The sequence below is a fragment of the Solea senegalensis genome, linkage group LG4 (genome assembly GCF_019176455.1).
Source record: "Solea senegalensis isolate Sse05_10M linkage group LG4, IFAPA_SoseM_1, whole genome shotgun sequence".
NCBI classification, from domain to species: Eukaryota; Metazoa; Chordata; class Actinopteri; order Pleuronectiformes; family Soleidae; genus Solea; species Solea senegalensis.
In genome coordinates, this window is record NC_058024.1 from 15,594,306 (window position 1) to 15,619,027 (window position 24,722).

General features: G+C 40.8%; 1 protein-coding gene across 8 annotated transcripts in view; it reads right to left on the reverse strand.

Annotated features, from left to right (window-relative positions):
* ptprt (protein tyrosine phosphatase receptor type T) overlaps window positions 1-24,722 on the reverse strand; it is a 216,343-nt gene that overhangs the window by 191,272 nt on the left and 349 nt on the right. For all 8 annotated transcript variants that reach the window (XM_044023698.1, XM_044023695.1, XM_044023697.1 and 5 more), the window contains exons 2-3: window positions 2,435-2,595; window positions 1,360-1,470 (exon numbers count right to left, since the gene is read on the reverse strand). In XM_044023698.1, coding sequence (XP_043879633.1) covers window positions 1,360-1,470; window positions 2,435-2,595 — 272 coding nt within the window. The remainder of the gene's footprint in view (window positions 1-1,359; window positions 1,471-2,434; window positions 2,596-24,722) is intronic.

Here is a 24,722-nt window from a genome sequence, read left to right on the forward strand (position 1 = left end):
TAGGGAAAGAAACACCAACAAACACACACATTTCATTCACTTTGATAACCACTGTGCCTTAGATCTGTGTGTGCGACACAGGGGTGCCTTCATTTACAGAACACAAGCCAGTCATTAGGTAAAACACAGTTGCCTTTGTGCTTCCTCAATGAAATACCACAGCAGGATGTGTCTCCACACCTTGAAATGACAGATACCTGCACGGATTGAAAATCACTGCATGGTAAAAGTTTTGTGTTAAAATAACAAAGCACTGGACAAAAAAGGATATCAGTTGGTTGTCTCACTACCTGTTAAATTGTGATTCTGAACCTCATTCTTTAATGTCATAATTATTTAACTTCATTTAATTAGCGTAGCTAAACTAACCAAATGTTTGAGCTATTGATGACAATATTCTTTAAATAATTTCCCTGTTTCCTTTGCAGTTTTAACTAATATAATAGTTGTTTGATTGTTTCTGTTCATGTTAGCCACATGCTATCAGTTTCTTGGCAGTGCATAGTAGATGCTACAGTTTTAGCATGTAGCATCATAGTCTGTTGTGTAATGTCCCATTTTACGTGTTCATATAATGCTCAAATTTAAGCTAGCTACCCGTGTGATACCTTCCCGGCATTAAAAGGCAGATGACCTGAAAACATTCTGACATGTACAGTAAATATAGTTTTAAAGAAGGAACACTGAATTTACCAGGACCAGCTTGCTACATAGCTTAAGTTGCTAGCAGTAAATTCCTATATATCAGAAACGCAAACAGTTTTAAAATAAAGTGAGAAGCTGCTTTCTGTTTGGTTTTGCGATGACATGAAACATATCGTTTGGATAATGTATGAAAAAACAAAACAGAAGGCCAAATATTAATAAATTGGAAAACAAATGCACATGCTGTGAAGTTTAAAGGCAACCTCATATACATTAATGAGAGGAGAGTCGAGGAAGGAGCTTTTCAGCAATAATGTGAATATAGCTGTCAACATTAATTCAACATCAATTGTCATAAAACAAACACTGACTATATTTGAATTATTAGAAAATCCATGAATTACATAATTAATTTTGGATGAGACATATTAAAAAAAGAGATCAAACAGCAACAGACAGCACAAATGAAATGAAAAATATTGACCCGTAGTGATCTGTCTGACACAGCACAAAGGAGGACTTCAACTTATTCTCTCGTGTGAAATGGTGAGATGATGAGGAGCAAGCAGCACTATTAAATATAATTTTATTGAAATCTACTGTTTTGTTGTAATACTATTATGTTGATAATGGATGTTGCTGTCCGTATGGATTGCAAGACACCATTTTTATATCTACCTGAAGGGCACGCCACTGTATGACTTTGTGTGTTACCTGGTAGGAGTTGGGCCAGAATGTAGAAATGGCCAGCTCAGCCTTCACCCATCCCTCAGTTACAGTATCAGAAGCGTTCCACACTGGGTTACCCTGAGCACCTCCATTTACCTGCAAGAACATATTGAAGGCAAACAGATGAGATTCAGGGAGTACAATTTGAGTTTTTTAGGGTCAGTCCATCAGCACTCTCGACTATCTATACCATTTTTTTTTCTTTAAGCATTACTGGGGCTGAACCAACCCCAGCCATCGTAGACAGGCTACCACATACATAAAAAACCAACCATTCACACTCGCACCTACAGTCAATTAAGAATGTCCAATAACCCACATCTGCATGGATGAAAAACTTTCCAAAAAGAACGACCCCATTCAAACAAGATCCGAGAACCTTGAGGCAATCTTGTTGCTCCCAATTAAAAGATATCATGTCTAATTTTAATTAAACCCATTTGTTGTGTCTTTTAGGGGCATTGTGCCTGGTACTGTTGTATTCATTACCCATAAGCCCCATTGACTAAATATCTATCACTTCACTTGTCCTTACTTTCCACAATCCATTCTTAAATCTGGTGACCCTTCGTTCTTTCACTTAGGTTTATTCCATGCCTCGTCTTTTCATTATACATACACTCTACTTTATTGTGGTCTCTCCTCACTGCTTGGTCATTTTTTCACTTCATCCACAGCTCTCTCTCTCTTCATTTCATTCATATGTTTATCAGTGATTCACATCCCAATATGAAACACTCAGTACAGACCTGCATCTGATCAAGCGTTACACATTAGTGTGATTTGTTACCGGCATTCAGTCATTTGAATTGTGCCATCAATATCTAAAATAAGTCTGCCACTTTAAATCAAAAGCACTATTAAATTCTCTGAACTAAAGACTCATAGATGATGTCTGTGTTTACTGAACTGCCATTATCCCTCTTTCTTTCACAGACACACACGCACACACACGTGAAGACTTGGTAAATCCATCCCTTCCTAACAAAGAATAGAGGTGTGTTAATCATTATGACTGTCAGTCAGTCGCTCACAAACAGCCTCCATAACACACAGTTACCTTGATATAGACATTTAGTGTGCCTGGACTGGCTCCATCTCTGCTAGACAGAGAATAAAGGAAGTCGATGCAGTGAGTGTCGTTCTCCTTCAGTGTGGGCATATACAGGTGGGCCTTCTGTCCCGACGCCCTGCCTGACGCATTCACGACCATGAATGAACCTATACAGAAACAGACACAAGGAGAAGAAGTTAATACTGGACAATACTGGACAACAACCTTCATCCGTTCCATGACGTGCTGGTCGGCCACAGGAGCTCGTTCAGTGAGAGACTGATTTCACCAAGATGCACGACTGAACGGCACAGGAAATCAGACTTTACAACTTCCATCTTTAGATACATCCGGTTAATTTATCAATTATCATATTGATAATTACTGTCCTGTACACATTGTATGTTTTCCTATTTTTGCTTTAAACATTTTTAAATTTAATTTACACTCTTTTTGTGCTCTTAATTTATTTTTTTTTAAAAAATTGCCCTCTTTCTTGTACTGTAAGCTGTAATTAGAAGGTTTACTTTGGTGGTTTGGTTGCTTCCTTTCTTTTCTTAAGTTATTGATTCTGACATGGAACAACTGTAACTGAACATTTTCCTCTGGGAAGTATTCTGATTCTGAATGGAGGTAAGGACAGTTAGATAAGGATTATGACTAAACACAGGTGGCCATGCTGTCAAAGTGTCCTCGAGACACTACAATCCCCATCGCTGTTCTTCTAACCCAGCCAGAAACAATTGTATGTGTTACTGAATAGTTCCTGGGGTGTAAATATGTGAATTTGGTCAAATAAAATCAACACTAAATCAGCAGTGAGATCATATTCATCCATGTCATTGTTGGGTGGTAATGCTGCAGTAGGTGGGATTACTGGACTGCCCTGTGATTGTTCAAAATAGCGTATCTCTTGCCAGATTTGCCCGGTTGGAAACTGAGCCTATAGAATATGCAGAAGTATAGTTCTCCGTCAGGTAAAATGGAAATAAAGGTTGTTCTATCTGCATTTTATACTGAGCTGAAAGGTTATGATGGAATTGGTGTCGAATAACACCAAAGAGTATGTAGATTAGTGGTATATTATATTACACACAACTGATGATATAACAATAATAAAATAATTAAGCTTTTTAGTTCAACATTGTGACTTTCAATTCTTGACTTTATGAATGTATCTCATTTCTGTCTTTTTCACCTACAGATGTGCCGCAGAAATGATCGGAGTCCATTTTCTGCACTGTCCAGCCAACATTCAGTGCAGAAAATAGAACACAATCATCTCAATTTGGTTTGCTATAGCTGTGTAACAACATCTTAATGTATCCACACTCCAGGGGTTCTGATCCACGACGTAAAACACATTTCTCTGTCAACCCACAGTCTAAGTGGGTTTTAGACTCTGCTTTATGGCACAGGACAGAGCTTTTATGGGTCAGCCATTTGGCTCACTTCCATTTGCCGGACTGAGTGACTGGGAGACTATTTGGCAAGAGAGCAGGAGTGGAGAGATACTGAATCAAGCAGGTGTGACTGTGTGCTTCTAGCAGTGTGTGCATGTTAGCTCTATTGCTGAATTAATGTAGAATGAAAAAGAAAATGTGTGTGAGGCGGACAGCGGCTTAAAAATTCTAGGATTAATGATGCATTTATTATGAAGATGATAAGTGTGTGCAAAATAATAATTTGACCAACAGCCAATTCCGATACCAATGTGAAATAGCTTAACTATTATAAAGTCTTCCACACCATGATAGCGCCACCAGGCGGGGGGGAAGTGGCACACATTTATTAAATAACGAGAGCCGTATATTCATACTTATTCAATGAAAAGATTTTTTTTTTTCGAAAATAGTCCAGACAAACATCAGTGTCTGTGTCAGTAAGTGTCATCTCATTTGGCGATAGACCAAAATAACAGCAGTCAACAAGTAACAGGTGATTAATCGACAGACACAGATGTATAGCTGTATTTATATAACTTTTTTCTTGCCCAAGGACACAATGTCATGCAGACTAGAGGAGCGAGGGATCAAAAAGCCTACCCTTACCTTCCGGTTAGAAGATGACACACGACAACTGCTGAACCATTTTGGACACACTGACTTTTATTTAACGTGATGATTTAACTTGTGATACATGATCCCTTGATCAATTCAAATAATACTGTATATTGTATATAATACCCATTTGGAACAACTAAAAATATACGGTCAAGTAATAAAATAAGAGAGATATTTGTTTTAATTGCTCATGTCTGCCTTACCTGAAAAGGTTGGATGTCATGGTATATTGATTTGAAATGGTAATGCAGAAAAAAAAATTCTTTACACAGAAAGAGAGAGAGAGAGAGAGAGAGATAATGAAGTGGGGCTAAACTAGTATAATCATGTAATTACAGCCTTCAGCAACTCATAAGTGGTAGTATTGACTTCCATTTATGTCGGTTATCAAGAGCATAAACATGCATGCGCATTCATTCACATGTGCAGCAAGTGCACATGAGATTCATTTCACACATTGTTTCCCAGCTGTGAGGTCACAGAAGTGCAATCTGTTAATGTGAGAATCTGTCTACAATGCCAACACCCAAACACACACTCACATTCACACACATCAAAATAACTGGGTCAGCTCGGTGCAGTAAACGCTCCAGCACGAACTGACACGCGAGACCAGCTGTTTTCACAAATACTGCAGAGAATTCAAGATTCGGCTTTTATTTTCCACAGCTTTCTACATCAAAAGGAGGCAGAAGCCTCAGCAGGCTACTGTAGTGCCTCTGAGCAAAGCATTTAACCCCCAGCTGCTGTGCTGGATCAGCAAACTAGTGTGTGCCTGCTGAGGAAATCATTCAAGTCAATGTACAGTGAATGAAAACAGGCTAAAAATGCACTATGTATCACTATGAACAATACTTGCAGACCAAAAGAGTGCACGTCTGCATGCATGACTCTGGTAAGGTGATTTTTAAACGTTCACTCATGCGTTGGAGTCTGGTAAACACCTCTCTACCTCAGTATCATCCCAAACTGCTGATGTGTTGTGCCACGTGGCATAAAAACGCTTTGATGCTCTTGAGCTTTGTGCAGAATGCGTTGTTAAAATATTATTGTCAAAGAAAAGCACTTCCTTTCAGCATTTTTCCCTGAGCTGCAGATAATATTCTAAATATAGCATACAGTTAGAATGTAGTTTGGTGTTTATGGCTGGGTCGTCTTTCACATTGCTAAAAAAAGATGTTTGATGTCTGGCCTTGCTCACGACACTGTGTGACTCGCCTTCCGGTCCACTGCCTCACACTCCTATAGCGCTTATACCACACTGGGTATACTGTAGGTCAGTACATCACACACACATCCACATTGAAAAAGCTGAACTATCTCTATGACTAGATTTTGTAATAGGTGCGTACAAAAAGCAAGAGATGAAGGGCAGACGACAGCCCAAAAAGGGAAAGGTAGAATGGGGAATGACAGAAACAACCAGGGAAGGACAAACAGAATCAGCAAGGGAACAGCGACAGGAGCATCAGCTGTGCCGCAGTCATGACCCAAGACAAAAAAGATTGGTGTGGGGTAAAAACGGCTCATCTCATTAGCTACGTCATCGTCATCATGCTTTTATGATGATGATGGCAAGGTATGGCAAAAGAAATCACTAGAGGCAGACACACAATCACCACATTGGTTCCTGGCCCATTTCACACAGTTAGCGCACACAATTCCGCCTGAGGTCTCACCCACACACACACACACACACACACACACACACACATACACATACACACATACACACACAGGAACCCATATGGTCTGTGTCCTGAATGGGTAATGGCCCTATCATCATCACACATGCAGAAACACACACACACAAACTGGGGTACTTTTTCCTCTTTATGCCCTGATTGTTCTTGCTCATTTGATTTGCCACCAACACTTTCTTTTTACCTCTGCCTATTGTTATGCTCATCTATCGCTCATCCACCCCTCATCTGCCCATCTCTTCGCACGTCTTGCTCTCTGTGGCCTTTTTACATCTAGTCGCCTATCTATCTATCATGTCATGTGAGGGATGAATCGTTGCATCCCCATCTCTTCCGCTCTGTCTCTGGGGGCCGTGCAGTAATCTGATGAGTAACAAATCAATAATTGAAGTGCCAGTATCACAGCAACCGGGCAAACCATAAATGCAAATAACAAATTCATCCATCTGAACACGAGACCATGCTCTCACCATCACTTCCTGGGATTCATCCACCATACCTCCCAACGCGTTATATATATCCTCTCCATCCCTGTCTGTTTTTTAACATCCATTTATAATCCTTTCATCCTTCTTTCCCTCACCTCTCCTTGCCTTTTTAACTCTCTTTCCCCCCTTCAGTCTCTCAGTAACTCTTGATCATCTGTGGCTTGCCTTTCATTATGAGCTGAAAGAAAAGAGCTTTCAAAGCATCCAAATCTAATTTATTTACCCCATTACAGTTAATGGAGCAGGTGTTGTATCGGTGTGTGTGTGTGTGTCTAGAGAACTTTGTTACAATCCACAAACCTTGTATAAAGCTACCATAATGTACTTACATTGGTTGTAAATGTTGATGCTACCTCAATATAGTGTGAAACATTGACTGGGAGCTCAGTGGTTGAGAGGGTGAAAGGTCAATTGCCATGTTTTTTTTTTGTTTCTTTTTGTTATTTTTGCTCCATTTGCAAGTGTATTCCTCTAAATAAATAACAACATTGAAAACATAAGAAAGGTAGGACCGTTGTACAGCATGTGGCGTCTTTGCAGCGCAATGTCTTCTAATTTGCGTGTTATAATCTCTTTCAGTTACTTCAAGTTTTCTCAGCTGTCTGGAAAGGTAAAAGAGGAACAGAAATAGCTGCACGAGCTTCATCGCAAACAATGTCGTTTTAAGGTTCAGTAATGAAAAGAATTTCAGCCTCAAAGCAGGAAGAAGCACAGCCTAAATCGCACTTTAATAGATCAATTACATCCTCAGATTTTCTGGTGAAACGGGACATCAAGGCAAGATGTTCACAGAGTGCGATGTGCTCAAATGGTTCCCTAGGGTCTCTGCTCAAACTGCGATGGTTTTTGGCTGTGTAGCTCTTAAATCACTTTCATTCTCTTTATCGGGTGTTTTGTGTCTGTCGTTTTTTGGGATTAAGACATCCTCGGAGCGAGGCCCTCTTACAGTTCCTTCAGCCTCTAAAGAGCTCAGTTTACATTTGTAATTTCGACTGTGGATTTGGGGTTTCAAATCCTGCAGCAAAGACATGATTTGAAGGCATGTTGAGACATGTGTCCACATGCGGCCTAGAAACGTCTTTCACGCAGCTCCCGTGGCGGTTTCCACACTTGCTGTTAAATTCATCTAAGAAGCAGCTCTCCATGAAAATGTGAGGGGATTATTATGACTAGAACAATGGAAAAGAATCTTCTAACCAAGGAGCTGTGTCAAGAATCCATCCAGGCTGGACTATGATGCTACAAAGTCCCTAAACAAGTGACTCGTGTGTCAAAGTGCTGCAAGAGGCACCTCTGGATGAGAGTCACAGGCAGGGGACAGTTTGTGGGCCATAAATTGTGAATATACAGGCTATTACATTGTTATCAGGGACATGAGTATTTAAATTGAATATGTTTCCCAAATCTCTTAATTCATTTTTTTTATGTAATTTACATTTAGAGATGTTAACTCTGGGGAGATTTATGGAAGGTTATGAGCAAAACATGCTGCAAACGTTCTCCTTAAAAGCATTAGATTTGTTTTACTGCCTCTTCACAAAGTCAAATATATTTGTGCAGCCAAATAGGTTACTGTATTATATACAGTCTCTCAATGACTTTACAGACTCACAGCTTGAGTGGTTTGCAACCCAGCCAAAGCTCTTCGAAAAGACAAAGAAAGACTGAAAAGGTCCAGATGGGCCCATGAGAAGGTGTTATGGTCGGCTAAGCAGCTTTATGACGGAGTGTAGCTGCTCCGATGCCATCAGTAACAAACTGGTTGTAATGGGAGGTTTCCTGACGAGACGAGCACCACAGGTACCCTGAACGTGACCCCCCCTGCATATCAAAATGTTAATTATGCTCACAGGAGATATAATGGCACCGAAGAGGAAGATGTTCTCACATTGGGTATATTTAGATGAGTTAAGAAACCCTGAGGTACACCTATCTGGTGCAGATAGAGGGACATGTTGTATAGTGAAGGGACCGGCCCTGTTTTCAGTGTTTCACGTGAAGAACTCGCGCAGGAGCGCGCAACATGGGTCGCATTTCCCTGTGCAAATGGATTTTTTTCCACTATGATTACTTTGTTTTTCAGACATATACAGTGTTAGTGACCATCAAAACACATGAAGCCTAGCCATAACCAGCCCCCTGGATACATTCTCTTAAAGGATCTGTTGCACCAAGTATCCACTCTGTCCTACTGGTTAATCCATCCTCACTCTCTAATGCAAAATCCATATTGATTTAATTTGAATGAATTGTATGACAATATGACAATAATTACTTCGGGGTGATTTGTAAGGCAACAAACTACTTACCCTGATTTTATCAGGGGAGGATGTGCTCATGTCCTCAAGAAAAGAGCGTGAGAGGTAGAGAGCAGCAGTGATCGAGAGACCTCTATAATCAGCCAACAGAATGAGGAGAGCAGTGAATCAGCGAACCTTAATGCATTTTTCTGATAGATTATCAGCAGTTACTGTACATCCTGACACACAAACACACGCGCAGCAGCTGTCTGCATAAATCGACTCCGAAGATCAGGAGGAAACTTTCAGTGGGCACTTTTCAAGCGTCACTTGCATCAGTCGTGCTGTAAAATGTTGCGGGGACAAGACAAAAACAAAATACCGCTGTACTGCGAGAGAGCGATGGAGCTACACAGAGAGGTGTGTGTGTGTGTGTGAATCTGTATTCTAACTGTGTAGTGTGTTCTGCTCTTAAATAGGGAAGAGATAAATGGAGTCTAACACACATGTGCCTGCAGGCCACCGCGAAGCCGCTATTATCCTTTACTAATAAGGTGGTAAAGACAAGGAGACTGGCATTATCGATCAGCCCTTCAGGGAACACCTCTCTGCTTCCTCATAGATCGCTAATCAATAGAGGCCCTATAAGTCATGCACACAGTGCACACACAGCTATAGACATGCAAAGCCATACAGTAAATCCCTGTGCTTGATGTGACCTGTGGGAACTCTAAATCCCAAAAGCCCTTGCTGTGTGAGTTATGGATGGGTTGACCTATAGGAGATCGAAGACTAAGCATGTGACTACTGGCTCAAGAGATAATGGATAGGCAGTTGTCTTGTGTTTTACTCTGCCCCCGGGTGTCTCATGCATCACTGTATGTGTTTTTAAGTGTGGGCTTATAGTCATATCCCAATAAGGACATCAGCCTGATGACACACTGACCTATGGAGATTCTATAGGCCACTGTTTTTAAAGAAAGGTTGTTAAATGTATAAAAAGAAATCAACGTGAACAAAGTAATGAAGAGAGTGAACAACAAACTCAAGATAATAAGCAATTTGTAGTGCAAGAGAGGCTCTTAATTTGATAAAAGCACAGCAAACTCATATAGGCCTGTAAAAGCTGAGCTGCTCTTAACAGCTTTACATAGTGGACGAGCAGCAGATTTTAATGAACCAAGTTTCTCGTCATTCATCTCAATGTTAAAACTTAAGCTTCACTTTTCATAAGGGCTCCATAAAGTAGGCCAGTGTTACTTCCCCGCAATGAAGGAGATGAAGACGGACCAACAGGGTCGAAGTGATGCTTTGTGTAGCATGTGTGGATCTGAGGTGTGTACGTGTCATGGGTGAACGGTCCCTGCATTTCGAGTCCAGCGATAATTATCAGCAGACAGTGGTGTGGCTATGTGTGAGAGAAATAATGATTCATCAGCAAGAGAAGGGAAAAGAGAGTGCGCTGTGAGTACATGTGTGTTCGGCTAATGATAGATGACGCCGAGGGAGAGTAAAGTGAACGTGAAAAATGGTAATAAAGTTTAATATTGTTCCCTACAATGCAGATTTATGACAATGTGAATTAAATGTCAATTTCTCATTGGGACATTGAGTTACACACACACAGACACACAGAGTGAGAGAAAGAGAGGGAGAGAGAGAGATACTTGCGCAAAATGATATACAAAACATACTAGAGCACAAATCACACACAAACTCACAGAGACACACTCACAAGTAAATTTGGATCCCATATATCACTGGGTTTACGATCGCTCTCTCCAACACCCTGATCTTCTCCCTGTAGCACTGAAACTGTAGGATAATTGGCTTTTTAATGACTTTTCACACGTGCACAAAATGCATTTTCCCACATTTCCTGGTGAGTCGCCTTCTCAAGCCTCATTTGTGAAGCATTTACACTGCACTGTGCAAGTGACGCAATTCTGATCTCTCCCTCCCACGGAGCATAAATCAGATATGACCCATGACAATATAAGATGGGAAAAAAGCACATGATTCAGACATTGTCACATCAGATCTAGGCCTCAATTGTATGTGAAAGACCTGTCGGTCCTTAAAAATAGGTTGATGGTAATGATGTGAATATCCACGTGTACGCCATCTACGATCACATGACTCTCTTTAAACCTGTGCAATGGAGGACGAGGGCTGAAACCAGTGGATTCAGTGGCAATGTGTGCAGTTTACAGAGGAGACATGCGGAAATGAACACATTTTGAGGTGCTACAATAAACAGCAAAGATGTGATAGATACAGATGGTGAGTTGGGATTATCAGGATAATGATAAATGTACTGTGTACTATGAGGCCACACAACAGCCTGACACGCAAAACATTGTGCTTTCTGAACCCAACCAAGCCTGGGAGCAACCTGAATGAACTTGCTTTCTGGTTTTCAGGCAGTTCGAGCAGTCATGTCCTCCAACAAGCGCATGCCCAATTTGTCCAATATTTAATATCATCTCAAAACCCAACCGGTACTGTCAGGTCAAAAGGGCACAGGCGGTCAGGTATCGATGCTGCAACATTCACCTCCTGAAACACATTGCAGAAATGCTGACCACGTAAACCAATAAAAACCTTCACCAACCTTCTGCCCAGTTCAGTGGTAGTACACCATCTCCTCGGACATATTCTGTCTTTGTAGCATTGTACAAAAGTTACGAGCGTCAACTACAACACAGTCCACGTAGTTTCAGTTGCCGTTGTTGGGTGTGCACACACAGTGGCATAAAAAAACCCAACCTAATCCAGCCTGACTTTTTGCTGTAGGCTACTGATATAAAGGCTATTGTTTGTCTTGTCTTGACAAAAGTACATTGTATAAACCAGACTCATGTGTTAACGTCATAATCAGCTGTTGGTTTGTTGTATGCATTTGTATCTTTATTATTTTGTACAATATTATCAGGGTTACAGTTATTAGTTCAGCTTGTCAGTGTTGACAAAATGAGGTGCCAACTAATTTCAAAAATTGACAATTCTTGGTTAAGTCATCCACTGAGTGCGCAGAACTGTTTTAATGGCATGGACGCAGATGCACAGTCTGATGTGCTTCTAGGCTGCATCATTTGGACCCAAGTGCTTTGTAGGCTAATCAATTAGTCAGCTAACCATTTCAATAATCCCTCCCTCAGCATGAGGCACCAGGGAATTGCCTGTTTTTCCCATGTGCAACCATGGGCACATAAATGAATGCATGAGACACACTGACAGACAGGAAGCTTGAAAGTGACGGAGTGAGCGAAAGAGATTCTCCACAAAGGAAACAGACTGTTCAAATAACATCAGGTGTGTCAGTCAGAAGTCAACGAACGAAGAAAGACCGACCGACTTTGAAACTAAAAGCAACGACTTTCATTTTTTCCTGGCCCAGTCAATTACGCAAACACCCTGGAAGGCCACACCAATGTGTCTGAGAATTATTTACCACCGTGAACCATAATCAGGAGAAATGGCTGCAATTGTTAACGTTAAGAAGTTTGAGATCTCAGACTGAGTAGTCCTCTGAGTGAAATGGATTTGTCTGCCTTTCAGTCCCACAGGGTAATACCCCTTATACAGTATACGCAAACAGACACTTGAAATATTGATACTGAATAGTTTATTGTCATTATTAGGTTATTATGATTTCAGGCGTAAGTGTTTGTGCAGCAGCTCTGTGTGTGAAAAGACTGAAAGGCTGGTCCTGAAATGAGCCATTTTCATTCCATGAATGAGTCATGATTAATGGAATCAATAGTGGTGCTGCAGTAAAGATCCATGAATGATGATTTGTAATTGATTTAAAAAGAGAGTTAGAAGCAGGGAAGGTGTTTTATTTTGCTCTAAAAAATGGGCAGCAAATAGTATTTGGAATAGTGGGGTTGGCTGTGGTTCACCTTTACAGTAAACCTCAATATACTGTCTGAATCCATCCTGATTTATGTGGAGCGTCACTGTGAAGAAGGTGCATGTTCTCCAAGTGTCTGTTTGGGTTTTCTCCAGGTACTTCACCTTCCCCCAAGAGTCCAAATATATACAGACTGGAGTTAGGTAAATTGAAATCTCATTTACAGTCGATATGAATGTGAGTGTTTATACTACCCACTATCAAGAAAACTAAGCAAACTATCAGAGGAATCACTCAACATTCAAACATGTTTGTCAGTTTCACTTGCTACTTTTACAGTGTACTAGGCTGCAACATGTTTTTTATGAATGCTTTTTCCATGGGCCTAAATAGAGACAACAACACCGGCGATGTGTATGGTCCATCGCTCTAGGTACCACAGATTACCGTGTTCAAAAGCCGTCATGAAAATGTGATGTTCATCATCAGGGTCAAAACCAGGGTTATGACAAGCATAAGACACTGCTGTATTTCCCTCCTGCCCTGTTTATTGCCTTCACATATTGCCTCATTAAAGAGAAACAACAATATATCTCCATGCCCGTGTGAGTTTTGCATGAGTTCCACACTTGAACAATGGATATTTGCTCATGCGTGTGTCCGTGGGCCTATATTTACATCTAGATCAACATGAATACGTGCTGGTGTGCGTTGCAACGTTGATGCAATGTTTATAATGTCTTGATCACCCTCTGCCATGCATCATCTTGTGTGTAGAACTTCAGAATGCACTGCGTCGCTTTCATTAAAATCAGCATTCCAAAGTTGAGTCATTTCAGAGTGTTTGCTTAAAGAGGAGAAGCTTGTTACTGAACTGAACAATGTGTGGTGTTGAAATATTGACAGGATTAGTGTGCACACAGTACTTCACACAACAGATGGTCAGGGCTGCTCTTGCATTTATCCTTTAAAACTGGATTAATTGACACCACAATCAGTTCTGTATCTGTTTTTTTTCCATTTCCTCACCCGATAAGGCCATACATAATACTTTTGGTTACACTAAGTGGCTTTGAGAATCTATAGTGTGTTGTAACTGACTTATCTCGAAATGACAACAACACTGTCTATAAAACATCAGCATTCACGTCAATGACAGAAATGACAAAAGTATGGTGAAAGAAAAGTAAATATCACACCATCTCTGAACCCAAAGGCACATTCAACTCACATGCACATAATGTGAAGCCCACAGCTGGATGTGCATGGGGTATGTAGTATAATCTAAGCACTAACAGCAGATGAAGAAAGAAACGCATCAGGAGCTCAGATTAGATGGAGCTGGCAGAGATGTAAAATGAGGCAGAGGCCGTGGATGATGCCTTTGTGCTTTCCCCTCTCTCTCTTTATGGTTATCGCCCCCATTTCTTCCAGGCTGTCTGTCATTTTCAGACATTTTTGCCATTCTCTTAGTGTATTTCCCACTCCCTCTCGCTCTCTCTCTTTCACTTACACACACACACACACACACACACACAGGTTTGCCCAGCCGTTCTTCTTAGGACACTGCACTGACATCTATTCATTTAGACAACAAACGGTTATCCCTAAACTTAATCCCAGTAACCAGTCACTGCCTATCCCTAACCTTAATCTAAGCACAAATTCTTAACCATAAACTTTTCCTCAGAAATTAGGTTCTGCCCGATTTGGACCAGGATTTGTTCTCCATGAGGACTAGTGGTCCAGACCAGAGCAGGTAACAAATACAAGTAGACACACACACACACACACACACACAGAGTTATCGGTGGCCTACAGGGAACCATTACTCCTGTGATCCAAGCCTTTTATATGGTGGCTTGCTCTTAAACGTGGGCATTTATTGCTCCCACAGATTAATTGTGTGTGAGAGTGCTACATGTTATTCTTTCACTCTGCAGTTTGCCTGCTTTTCTTCTGAAAAGGCCACATGCAGCTATAAGCCTCCATAAGCAAAGTATATAGAGAGAAGGGCTGAACAATGAATTGCAATTTTATCAACATCGCAATATGGCCTACTGCCATTTTAAAATCGCAGGAGGCGCAATCATTTTTGGATGCCAAACTGTGTGTCAAATTACCATTTTAGATTTTAGCATTGTCCTGACCTGTACACATCATATTCTACAGACCGAAGAGAACAAATGAATGGCTCATGGGATTGTGAGGGAATGGCTCTTATTTTCATTTGAAAATAAGAGCCATTCCCTCACAATCCGATATTTATATAAAATTGTTCAGATATGATTTTAATTCACATAGTTAATGTACAATGCGGTGGACGAAGGCGTCCCAATACAGTAGGCAGTATGTGCAGCGCTGCTACTGAAATACATGTTAAAGTCAGGTAGACAGATAATGATTCATTGTATTTAGTGGACTTGCTTTGGTTACTCTCTATAGTATCTAGTGAATATTGAGACTGCCCGTTATATTATTATTATATTGCCTGTGAAAAAAAGACAAGACAATTACAGCTAACTGTGTTAAGAGCCATAGCCATAGCCTTTGCGTTCCGGGGGTCTATTTGGGTAAATCAAAGCAAAATTGATTGTATTTGTATAGGAATCACAACATGCATTATCTGAAGGCACTTACCATAGCAAGGCCGAGACCTTACAATATAATAAAGAACCCAAGAAAGCCAAGAGCTCTCAGTGGTGAAAAAAAAAAATCTCTGGCAGAAACAGACTCAGAGATATGCAGCAAATCTATCTTATGTCGCCGCCATCCATCCATTTTAGATGTTATCCCTCTCTTGACCATTATATTTGCTTCATTGAAGTTTCCATCGTGATCTTGGTACCTTTCTTTGACTGTATATTACTAAGTGGAGTCATCTAAAATCTGTCATATCTAAAATTCCTTCCAGACTTGTTATTGCTGTTTTCATTCCTCAGGGTAGAGAGGAGGTTCGATGTCCGCGTCTAATAGCTTGGATGTGCTTGAATATAAGTTATACAATTTGTGGTTAATTGACCTATTAGTAAAACATCAGATTGTCTTTTCTGAAAAGTCTAGTATGCGTCTCTTACTTTACATAAACGACCGAGTCTTACTATAAATAGGAGCGATAACTATTCACTCTGTTACACGCTCTTACTCCTCTCTTTTGCTCAATCAACTTCCCTTCCTCTGCCGTTCCTTCCCACCCAGTTTCTCTTATCTCCTGCTGCCATTTCTACATCTGTCACTGACAGCTCTATCTGCTCTACTCACAGTTACAAAGGGATTTTACCAGTCAGGTAATCCATCTATCTCCATCTCACCATCTCTCTGTGGATGTATAACGCTGCTATAATGGCTTCACTTTGACAGAGACTGACGGCTCCATACAAGCCTCAGAGCGAAGTTTCAATGAGAGCCTTGATTCCAAAATCACCCTAATTTCTCCTCAAAGGGAAGTGCTGTTTATAGTTTAAGACTGTTTTACTTGCCTTTACTCAGTCAGGAAAAGTTTGCCGAAGAAATCTGAACGGTAAATAACTGTATTCACCAATTACATCATTGATTATGTGAGACAAATGACAGGAAGGCATCAGTCTGTCTTTACCACAAAGTAACATTCAGCAGTTTGTACAATCACATACATTCTTTTTATATCCTGTATCATTACCAACTTAAATCCATATCTTGAGTATTATATTTGGTGTCTTTTAGGGATTTATATAAAAAACGTATGCGCTTCTTTGTCATAACGGGTGCATGGATTCTTGAGTTATGGGCAAAAAAAAAAAGAATGTTTTCTGAGGTCACAATCGCCACTGACATTTGACCAGCTCCAATTCATGGATGGAAACTCTGAACCACAACGCCTCCAGCTACGACTGTCACCCGCAAAGCCAGCACAACTATAAATGGAAGAATCTCTGCCTGTCTGGTGGGGTTGTTGCTAAGGGCCTAAAAAAGGGAAGTGGTGACTGTATAGAGGTTTCTTCGGATGAGTGGCTGTTCAGACTTTATTTGCTGAAAAGTACCTGTGTTCTTACCAGCGTCTCACTACTTGCCGCATCGTCACGACACTGACCACACAACCAAATTGTTGGGGACATGGGAGTTGTCTGTTTTTAATGGATATTGTAAAGCATAATATTACTTAGCAGATAATAAGGCTGGAGAATGTGTGGCTGAAGACATGTGGAGTCCGTCAGCATAAACCCATTTTTGCACCTCTCCTTCTCCACATTCTGAAACTGAAAGCCAACCATTAACACTCAGAGAGCAAAAAATGGAGGGATTTAAACAGCGGCTGTCTGTCACCCTGTAATATGTTACTATGATTTTGTGTGATTTGTCATTTCACCAGCCCTGCGCTGCTTCCAGCCCACCCACAATCCACAAATGCAATCAAATCCGTCCTGACAAGAGCCCTCGAATCACCGCTGCTGACCAAAAGAGCAGCCGGGATATTTAACCTCTGTACTCATCAGCAGCCACTTCACATACACACACACACAACCAGACACACGAATAATGCAATATGGCTGTGACACACTATAATTTGTCGGTCTATTACTGCTGACAGTTTAAACAAGGCATGATAGTGTGTGTGTATTTCAATTTTAGACAAAGTGTACTGTCTTCTGTGAGTGTGTGTGTGTTAAATATGTGTCATAACTGAATGGTGAGGCACTCTGATAAGTAGTGATTTGTTTTCAGCCTCTCGAAGGAAGAAGAAAAAGAGGCAGCACTGATGAGCAGACAAACACGTACACACACACACACACACAAAGATGAAAACAGAGATACAAGAAAAATGTCAAAATACAACTTCAGACATTCACAGCAGTTCAAACATTCTTGTCTGTCAAGCTGTCAAGTCGAGGAAAAAATAACACAGGTGGAAACTGAGATTCAAATTTAGGACAATGATGATTCTGGAGGAATAGATTTTCAGCAGAGGGAATACAGAGAGAGAGAGGGAGAGAGAGAGAGAGAGAGAGAGAGAGAGAGGAAGACGAAACAGGGAAAGAAAATAATACAAGACATAAAAAAAAGGCATGACAAGCAGTGCTCTGAGGCTTTCTGTTACACGGAGTCCTGGATTGTCATTCAGCAAACATCAACAAATCAACACCGCAGACGACACAGCACTCACAGCTCACATACTGATGCTTAAAATACGTATTTAAAAGACAAAAGATGACTTATGTAGCTTGTATTTCATCGAGATGATGAAAAGGCCTTCATATTTTGTGTCAAAACAATTCAATAGTGTGTATTTTTCTTTCTTAAAAAACACTTTAAATTGCTGTCTTTGTAGCGACGTGATGACATCACAAGAAAACACAAAACACGAGGCGCTGCTGCTGCAAATTGGGCGCCATGGTGCTTTGTGCCGGACTTGTTAAGATCACACATACCAAGACATGTTTAATCTTCTCCATTTAGTCATTGGAGTTACAATCATTGATCACTTCCTACCTCACGGTGCGGATTTAAAATAAGAACACGCTGATCATGTCACCATTGGCTTCTAAGTAGCAGTAGTAGTAGTTGTATTAACATTAATAGAGGTTGTGCACACTGCCGCAGACTTAATAATGCAACTGTGTTGTGATGAAACACAGCATTTTGGACTACATATTTGGAAAGTCATAAAAGAAAGTTAAGGTAGAGTACCTTGAACCCTTGAATTACTCACCCTAACTTTCAATATGTTTAATCTGTTGACCGATTATGGAAAATGTCTGTTGCTCTCAGATATTGTCCTCTTGTGAGCAAGTATATTTAATATTCTAAAAAATACATTATTTTATTTCGATACATGTGTGTCTGTACTTTATTTTAAAAATTAATTACGTGGGTGTTTGGTATTTAACTTTAACCCTTTAACACCTAAGTCTCAATATGTCCGCCTCCAAAAATGTTCCTGTTTTACGAATAACTTTCAATATCTGGCAGTTATTTACAATTGACTGCATGTTAAAATAGTGTATTAACAATTAAAAGTGAAGAAAAACAAAAAGGTTCATTTAAAAAAAAACAAAAAAAAACACTGTAGTTATCACCAGATTTTCTTTGTCTCACTGTCCAAAAACAGGCCAAACAATGGAAACTATGTACAGACGTTTTTTCCAACTCTCTCCTCTCTGGTGACAAAGACGCTGATTCAACAGCGCGAGTGAAATTACTGCAATAACCATGCGTTGACTGTGACTCCCAACTACGCAGCTTTCAGAAACGTTGGAATTGTTTCCGATTACACAAACCGTCGAGTAATTACGGTAATGCAAAGTGCACGCAAATGTCACGTCTTTGATGCACTCGGTTTTAAAGGGTTAAAATACATTTTGATGTATTTTTGCCCATGCTTGCTCCCAAAAATGCAAACACACACACACACACACACACACACACACACACATACACATACACAGCTACGTGCTGGCTATTTTCTTCTTTAAAATAACCTGAAACCTCAGGAGGAGGGAAATAAGCTTGTATATTTCGATAGTCTGTCAAAGCCTTCAAAACACCAAAGGAGAAGGGAGGGGTGCAAAATAATGTAAAAGTACGAGGGGAAAAAAAACCCCACTGCCTGATGTGAAACTCTAACACTGGCTCACAGAAAAGAAAGAAGCAGATGGTGGAGAGAGAAGAGAAGATAGTGGAGAACGCTGCAAAAGCTTACAGTGATTTACTGCAACACCCTGAAGTGGTTGGCAGAGGGACGGATCCACAGGGAAGAATGATTTATACCGGCTGATTTAAGGTGTCCCTCAACACATTCATGTGAGACACCTGTGGAAAACCATCATACTGTGGTGCACAATGTGATTATATTGTAAGTGTTCGACCTAGGTTTCATAAAACTTGATCAAAGCCATCCAAACTCAAACGCTGCATAAGCATCAATTTAGATAAACAAGCTGATATCAATCTGCACGTTACAATTGCTGTATCTCAATTCACCGACCGCCTCCTTCAGAGGATATGGTCTGCGTGGCCATATTTGTCGTCAGAATACGAAATGAAAATTATAATTGTGAATAAACCGCAGGTATTGTTGTTATCAGAGAAGCCAGTATTTCAGATTAACATATTTTATGAAGCTCTAACGACATAGCGTGGTTATTTTATGACTTAATAATAGATTTCTTATACATACACTGGAACCTTCATTACTCTGGGGAAGAAGGACATAAATCTTTAAAGTGGGACAGCCAACGTATGGCGCTGTGGTGCAATCAGCCTTCAAATGCACCCTTGAAATGAAATAAAGTTGATTTGGATAGAGTGTGGTTACCAAAATCACTGAAAACTTCCACCAAACTATGAACTCTGACCAAAATGACCCAAAATTTTGAGTAATGAAGTATAAATCATGTTTAAGTGTTGCCTTACCACACCCTGATAAGCGTACCATGACAGATCTGATCTGAATCTATTAATCTATAATCTATTAATATACAATTTAATGTCCAACTCACACATTTGCTGTCATCAGATCTTGCAACCGTGATTCACACTTCACTGGTGACGACAGTGGGTCTACGGGAGCTAATTGTCACTTAATCACTAATAATTAATAATACTAACAATAGAATGTAAATAAAATAACATGTCAGAGGAAAAGATTCAGCAATTCAGGATTATATTTAATATCAGGCTAATTAAATTGTACACGACAAGAAGACGACACACCGTGTCTGAGATGACAAGAGCTTTTGTGCGAGTCCCTCAGCATTAGGGCAGAAATAATAAAGACGGCATTTCTTTTTGTGACTGCTCGTTCTCTGTGAGAGAAATAAGTCTCTGTCCATGCGCACCTGAGCCCATTCACCTCACTCTCTCTGCTTTTGTATCTGGGACACTGAAAGCGTAGAGGGGACCGTCCGCATTTCAACGATGCACTTTAAAGGAGGATTTCTCCGGACGTCTATAAGAGTACAAGTCTAAAGCCTATGTTGAAGTATCAGTAATGTTAAGTGCCTTATCGAAAAACAAGTAAAATGGCTCGCAGCGGCAGTAAAGTTTGTCCATCCATCCGTTATTTCTACCGCGTATCCTCTGAGAGTTGGTGGAGTCGGAGTTGTGGCTGATCAAATCGACGTGTCAGGACGTGAAAGCTGGTAACCGCAGTGTTGACTCCATAAAACTGTTCCAGTAAAGATGAGGTGTGTGGATGCACTCTTTTAATCTGGATAAAGATGTGGCGGAGGCACACGATCACCTGACAAATCAATAATGAATCAAAGGTATATTTCTTTTTTTTATGTAGAGCTTTAAATGTAAACAACTCTCAACTATACTACAACTAACTTTTAGGCAGTGTTCACAGTCTGTCTTTGAAATTGCCTTTTCACATGAACTGGCGAGTAAATAAAAGAAGTATATGAGAGTCATTAAAGAAGAGTCTGTGGCAGTCTGTGAGTTTGTCGCTGTTCTTGTCTCCTCTTTTGTGGGTTGCTGCACAGTTTCATTCTCCCTCATCTGTCTACCTGGATGCTCGTCTGTCTGCCTTTGTCAGTTACTTTTGTGTCCCCCCATTTGAATCTACATGGTCTTGCTTTAGTCTCCGCAGTGAGGGTCCTGCAGTTTGACTCTGTCGATCGTGACCTCACTTTCGCTGTTGCCATTCTACAAAGTCTCCCCTTTTATTTCATTTCACATACGCTCACTCATGGTCGAACGCCGGGTGGGGCTGGAGCCAATCCCAGTCGACAGAGGGTGCACGCCGGACAGATCCAGGTCATTCACAGCCAACGTATACAGAGAGACGAACAACCATTCACTCTAACACTCGCACACCTACAGTCAATTTAGCGTGTCCAATGATTATCATTATTAAAACAATTATTGTTTTTTGGACTGTGGGAGGAAACCCGAGTACCCGGAGAAAACAGAAAGGCCCTCAAATCGAACCAGGAGAAGAACCAACACTTCTCTCTCTTTTCTTTCTAAAATGATTGTGTCACTCTCGTTGACATTTTGACATTTCCTCAGCCGAGACACATAACACAAAACATAGTGTGTTTGTGTGTTACAAAAAGCACTACACACACGTGCTCTGACTGTCTCTATCCGTGATCATTTTCCTCATCTCAGATTATGGCCGTGTTGATGGACGCTGAACAACTTTGACTTGTCTTTGATGTTTGATGCTTGCTGCTCGTGTGTGTTTGTCTCATTCAGACTGGGGTTTAAAGGCATTAAGAGGTGAGATGTGATGTGAGTTTGTGCTTATTCGTCTGTGTGTGTGTGTGTGTGTGTGTGTGTGTGTGTGTGGGGCCAGGCGTTGTTCATGGGGGGAAAAGCCCCCAAAGCCTCTCTTTTCTTCTCTTTTTGCAATTTGCAGGTTCGTGAAAGTCTGACAGTGAAATAAATTTACTGAAGGGCATATTTCTTTCTGGGTCAGGTATTTTTGAGATGTAGTGTGTGTGTGTGTGTGTGTGTGTGTGTGTCATTCTGAAAAATGCAAGTCAACACTCGGCTATGAATACCACAAGTGTGCATTTATGAGTGCATTTAGAGTTTTCACCGAATATAACAATACAAAATAAACAGATAAATACATGCATTTATTTATTTAGTAACATTATTCTTGGTGTGGATTTTCATGGTCATTTAAATATGTTCACATGCACGTCCTTAAGCCTATCCACTTTCAGGCTTTCTTAAATAGAGCACGATGTCCATTTTGATGAGTCCCAGTCAACTGCTATTTTAAAACGGCAATTCACAAAAGAATGCATAATATCATGGGTTGCTTGCTTTAGCCATGACATAAAATACCTGCAAAAGATAATATGCTGACTACATTAGCTGATTATTCGTACATGTATCCATTTCCATGTAGTTATTTAAGGAGGATTAATACCAAGATGAATAAATATGTCTGACCACACAGTTTACCGAATGGCTTATCAAGAACACATAGTGCTGTCACGTCTGCGAGTTGTCAGTGCTGTGTATTATATTATATCATTACCACATCAATACAGAGATGATGAGAGGAGAATTTAACAAACCCTCTCGTCCAGGCCAAACATTAGATCAATAAGCTGTCAGGACTATGGACTATATGACAACTATATCTGAATGGAGGTGAAAAGAGAGACGGGGAGAAAGAGATGGTGAGAGCGATAGACTGGGTTACACTGTCTGTCACCCTCATCAGTAATATGTAGGTGAGGTGAGAAAGAGAACTATATGATCACTGAGTTGCCAATTGTGGATTAGCGCTGGAGGGACCTGTCTGCAAACCTGCATCGTAGAACAACCAATAAGAGCACGATTGGTTAAAGTCTGGAAACACATCCTACAAGAGGTGAAGAAGTCTAATTCTTAAATCTCTCGATCTACATTATACTGAGATCTTTTATAACAGGGCCTCACACTGGGCTATAAAAGATCTCAAATTGACTAAATTCATTGAAGCTGCTTGTCTTTCAGCTACAGTTACAGATGGTACAATATTGGCACTTCACCCAGCTCAGGTCAAGTATGAGCACAACACAAGAGGAATGATCAGTAAGAAAAGGAGTAAGTGTGAAAGACAGACAATTTGTTCTAGTCCATGCTTTCACACATCCATGGCAGCGTGAAGTCGATAAGTAGTCTGCGATGAGGAGAGCTTGAGAGGCCATGATGGCTATCGCCGCTGACAACCGCCACCAACGGCCATGGATGAGACTGACATGAGACGCACATACGGAGCGTAAAAGACAGAGAGAGACAGACTGCCCGTTGAGCCGCATCAGATCGCCGGTACACGATCTCTGCGCGGTGGAGTGGAGGCAGTAAAGCAGAGGGATCTTTCTCTTCACCACCTCTGACATGTTAGAGACAGTGATGGCAGAAAGTAGACAGGGGGAGATGATGATGATGTATGAGCACAATAACTGACATGACTGAGAGATAATATATAATAGAGCACAAGCAACGGGGTGAAAATGGAAGGGTTATTGGATTGGTGGGTGTAATACGAGGATGACGAATGGTCATAGACGCGTACTCAACGTCTCTGTGGTGATCTTCTGAACAAGCGGAGAATTCATTTATATCGGCTAAAAGGAAAAAAACACATCCTGGTAAGGTTTGACTCTCTTTCACTCCACTGCTATACATCACCAAATATTATGAAAGTGGTGTGTCACAGCTTCCTCCCACAATCCAAAAACATGCAGATTTGGGATTAGGCAAAATGGACACTCTTTTTTTTATTGTAGGTGTGAGTGCAAGAGTGGATGAATGTTCGCCTCTATGTGGCCCTGTGATGGACTGGCCACCTGTCCACCCTGCCTATGTCAGCTGAGATCGGCACCAGCCCCGGCCCTCATGTGGAAGATAAAGCCGTAGAAGATGGCTGGATGTGCATCACTAAGGAAATGGACGGATGTCGAAACCTTTTTGTCACACGACACTTAGCGGAGCCCAGTGGACCACCGTGAACAGGCAGATGCAGAAAGTAGAAAGTAGCGTATAGTGTAAATAGTTGTTTGTCTCTGTATGTTGACATTGGGATGGACTGGCAAGCCGAACACTGCATAACCCGCCTCTCACACACAAACAGTCAAAGAATAGTGAGCGTAAAAAAAATGGCTGAAAGAATATATCTGAATTTTAATGCTGCTTTTGGGTTTATAGTTTCTGGTAAACACTGATGTCAAGAAGGCGAGGAGAGAATGTGTGAAACGGAGAGCAATGGGGAAGACAAGCGAGTATGTCTGTGTGAGGGCTAGAAAGTGGGAGGAAGGGCGATACGGAGAGAGCAAAAGGGGCAGGAATATGCCAGAAAAGGAGACATATAGACGGGACATTTGATTGCCATTTGGTGTTTTGATAGGCAGAGAGATGGAGACCCAGCTGGGGTCACGTCACAATCTGTCTAGTCAGTTACATCAAGAGTCTGCCATCTCAGATGGATGGAAGGAGGAATCGAGATATGGAGAGAAAG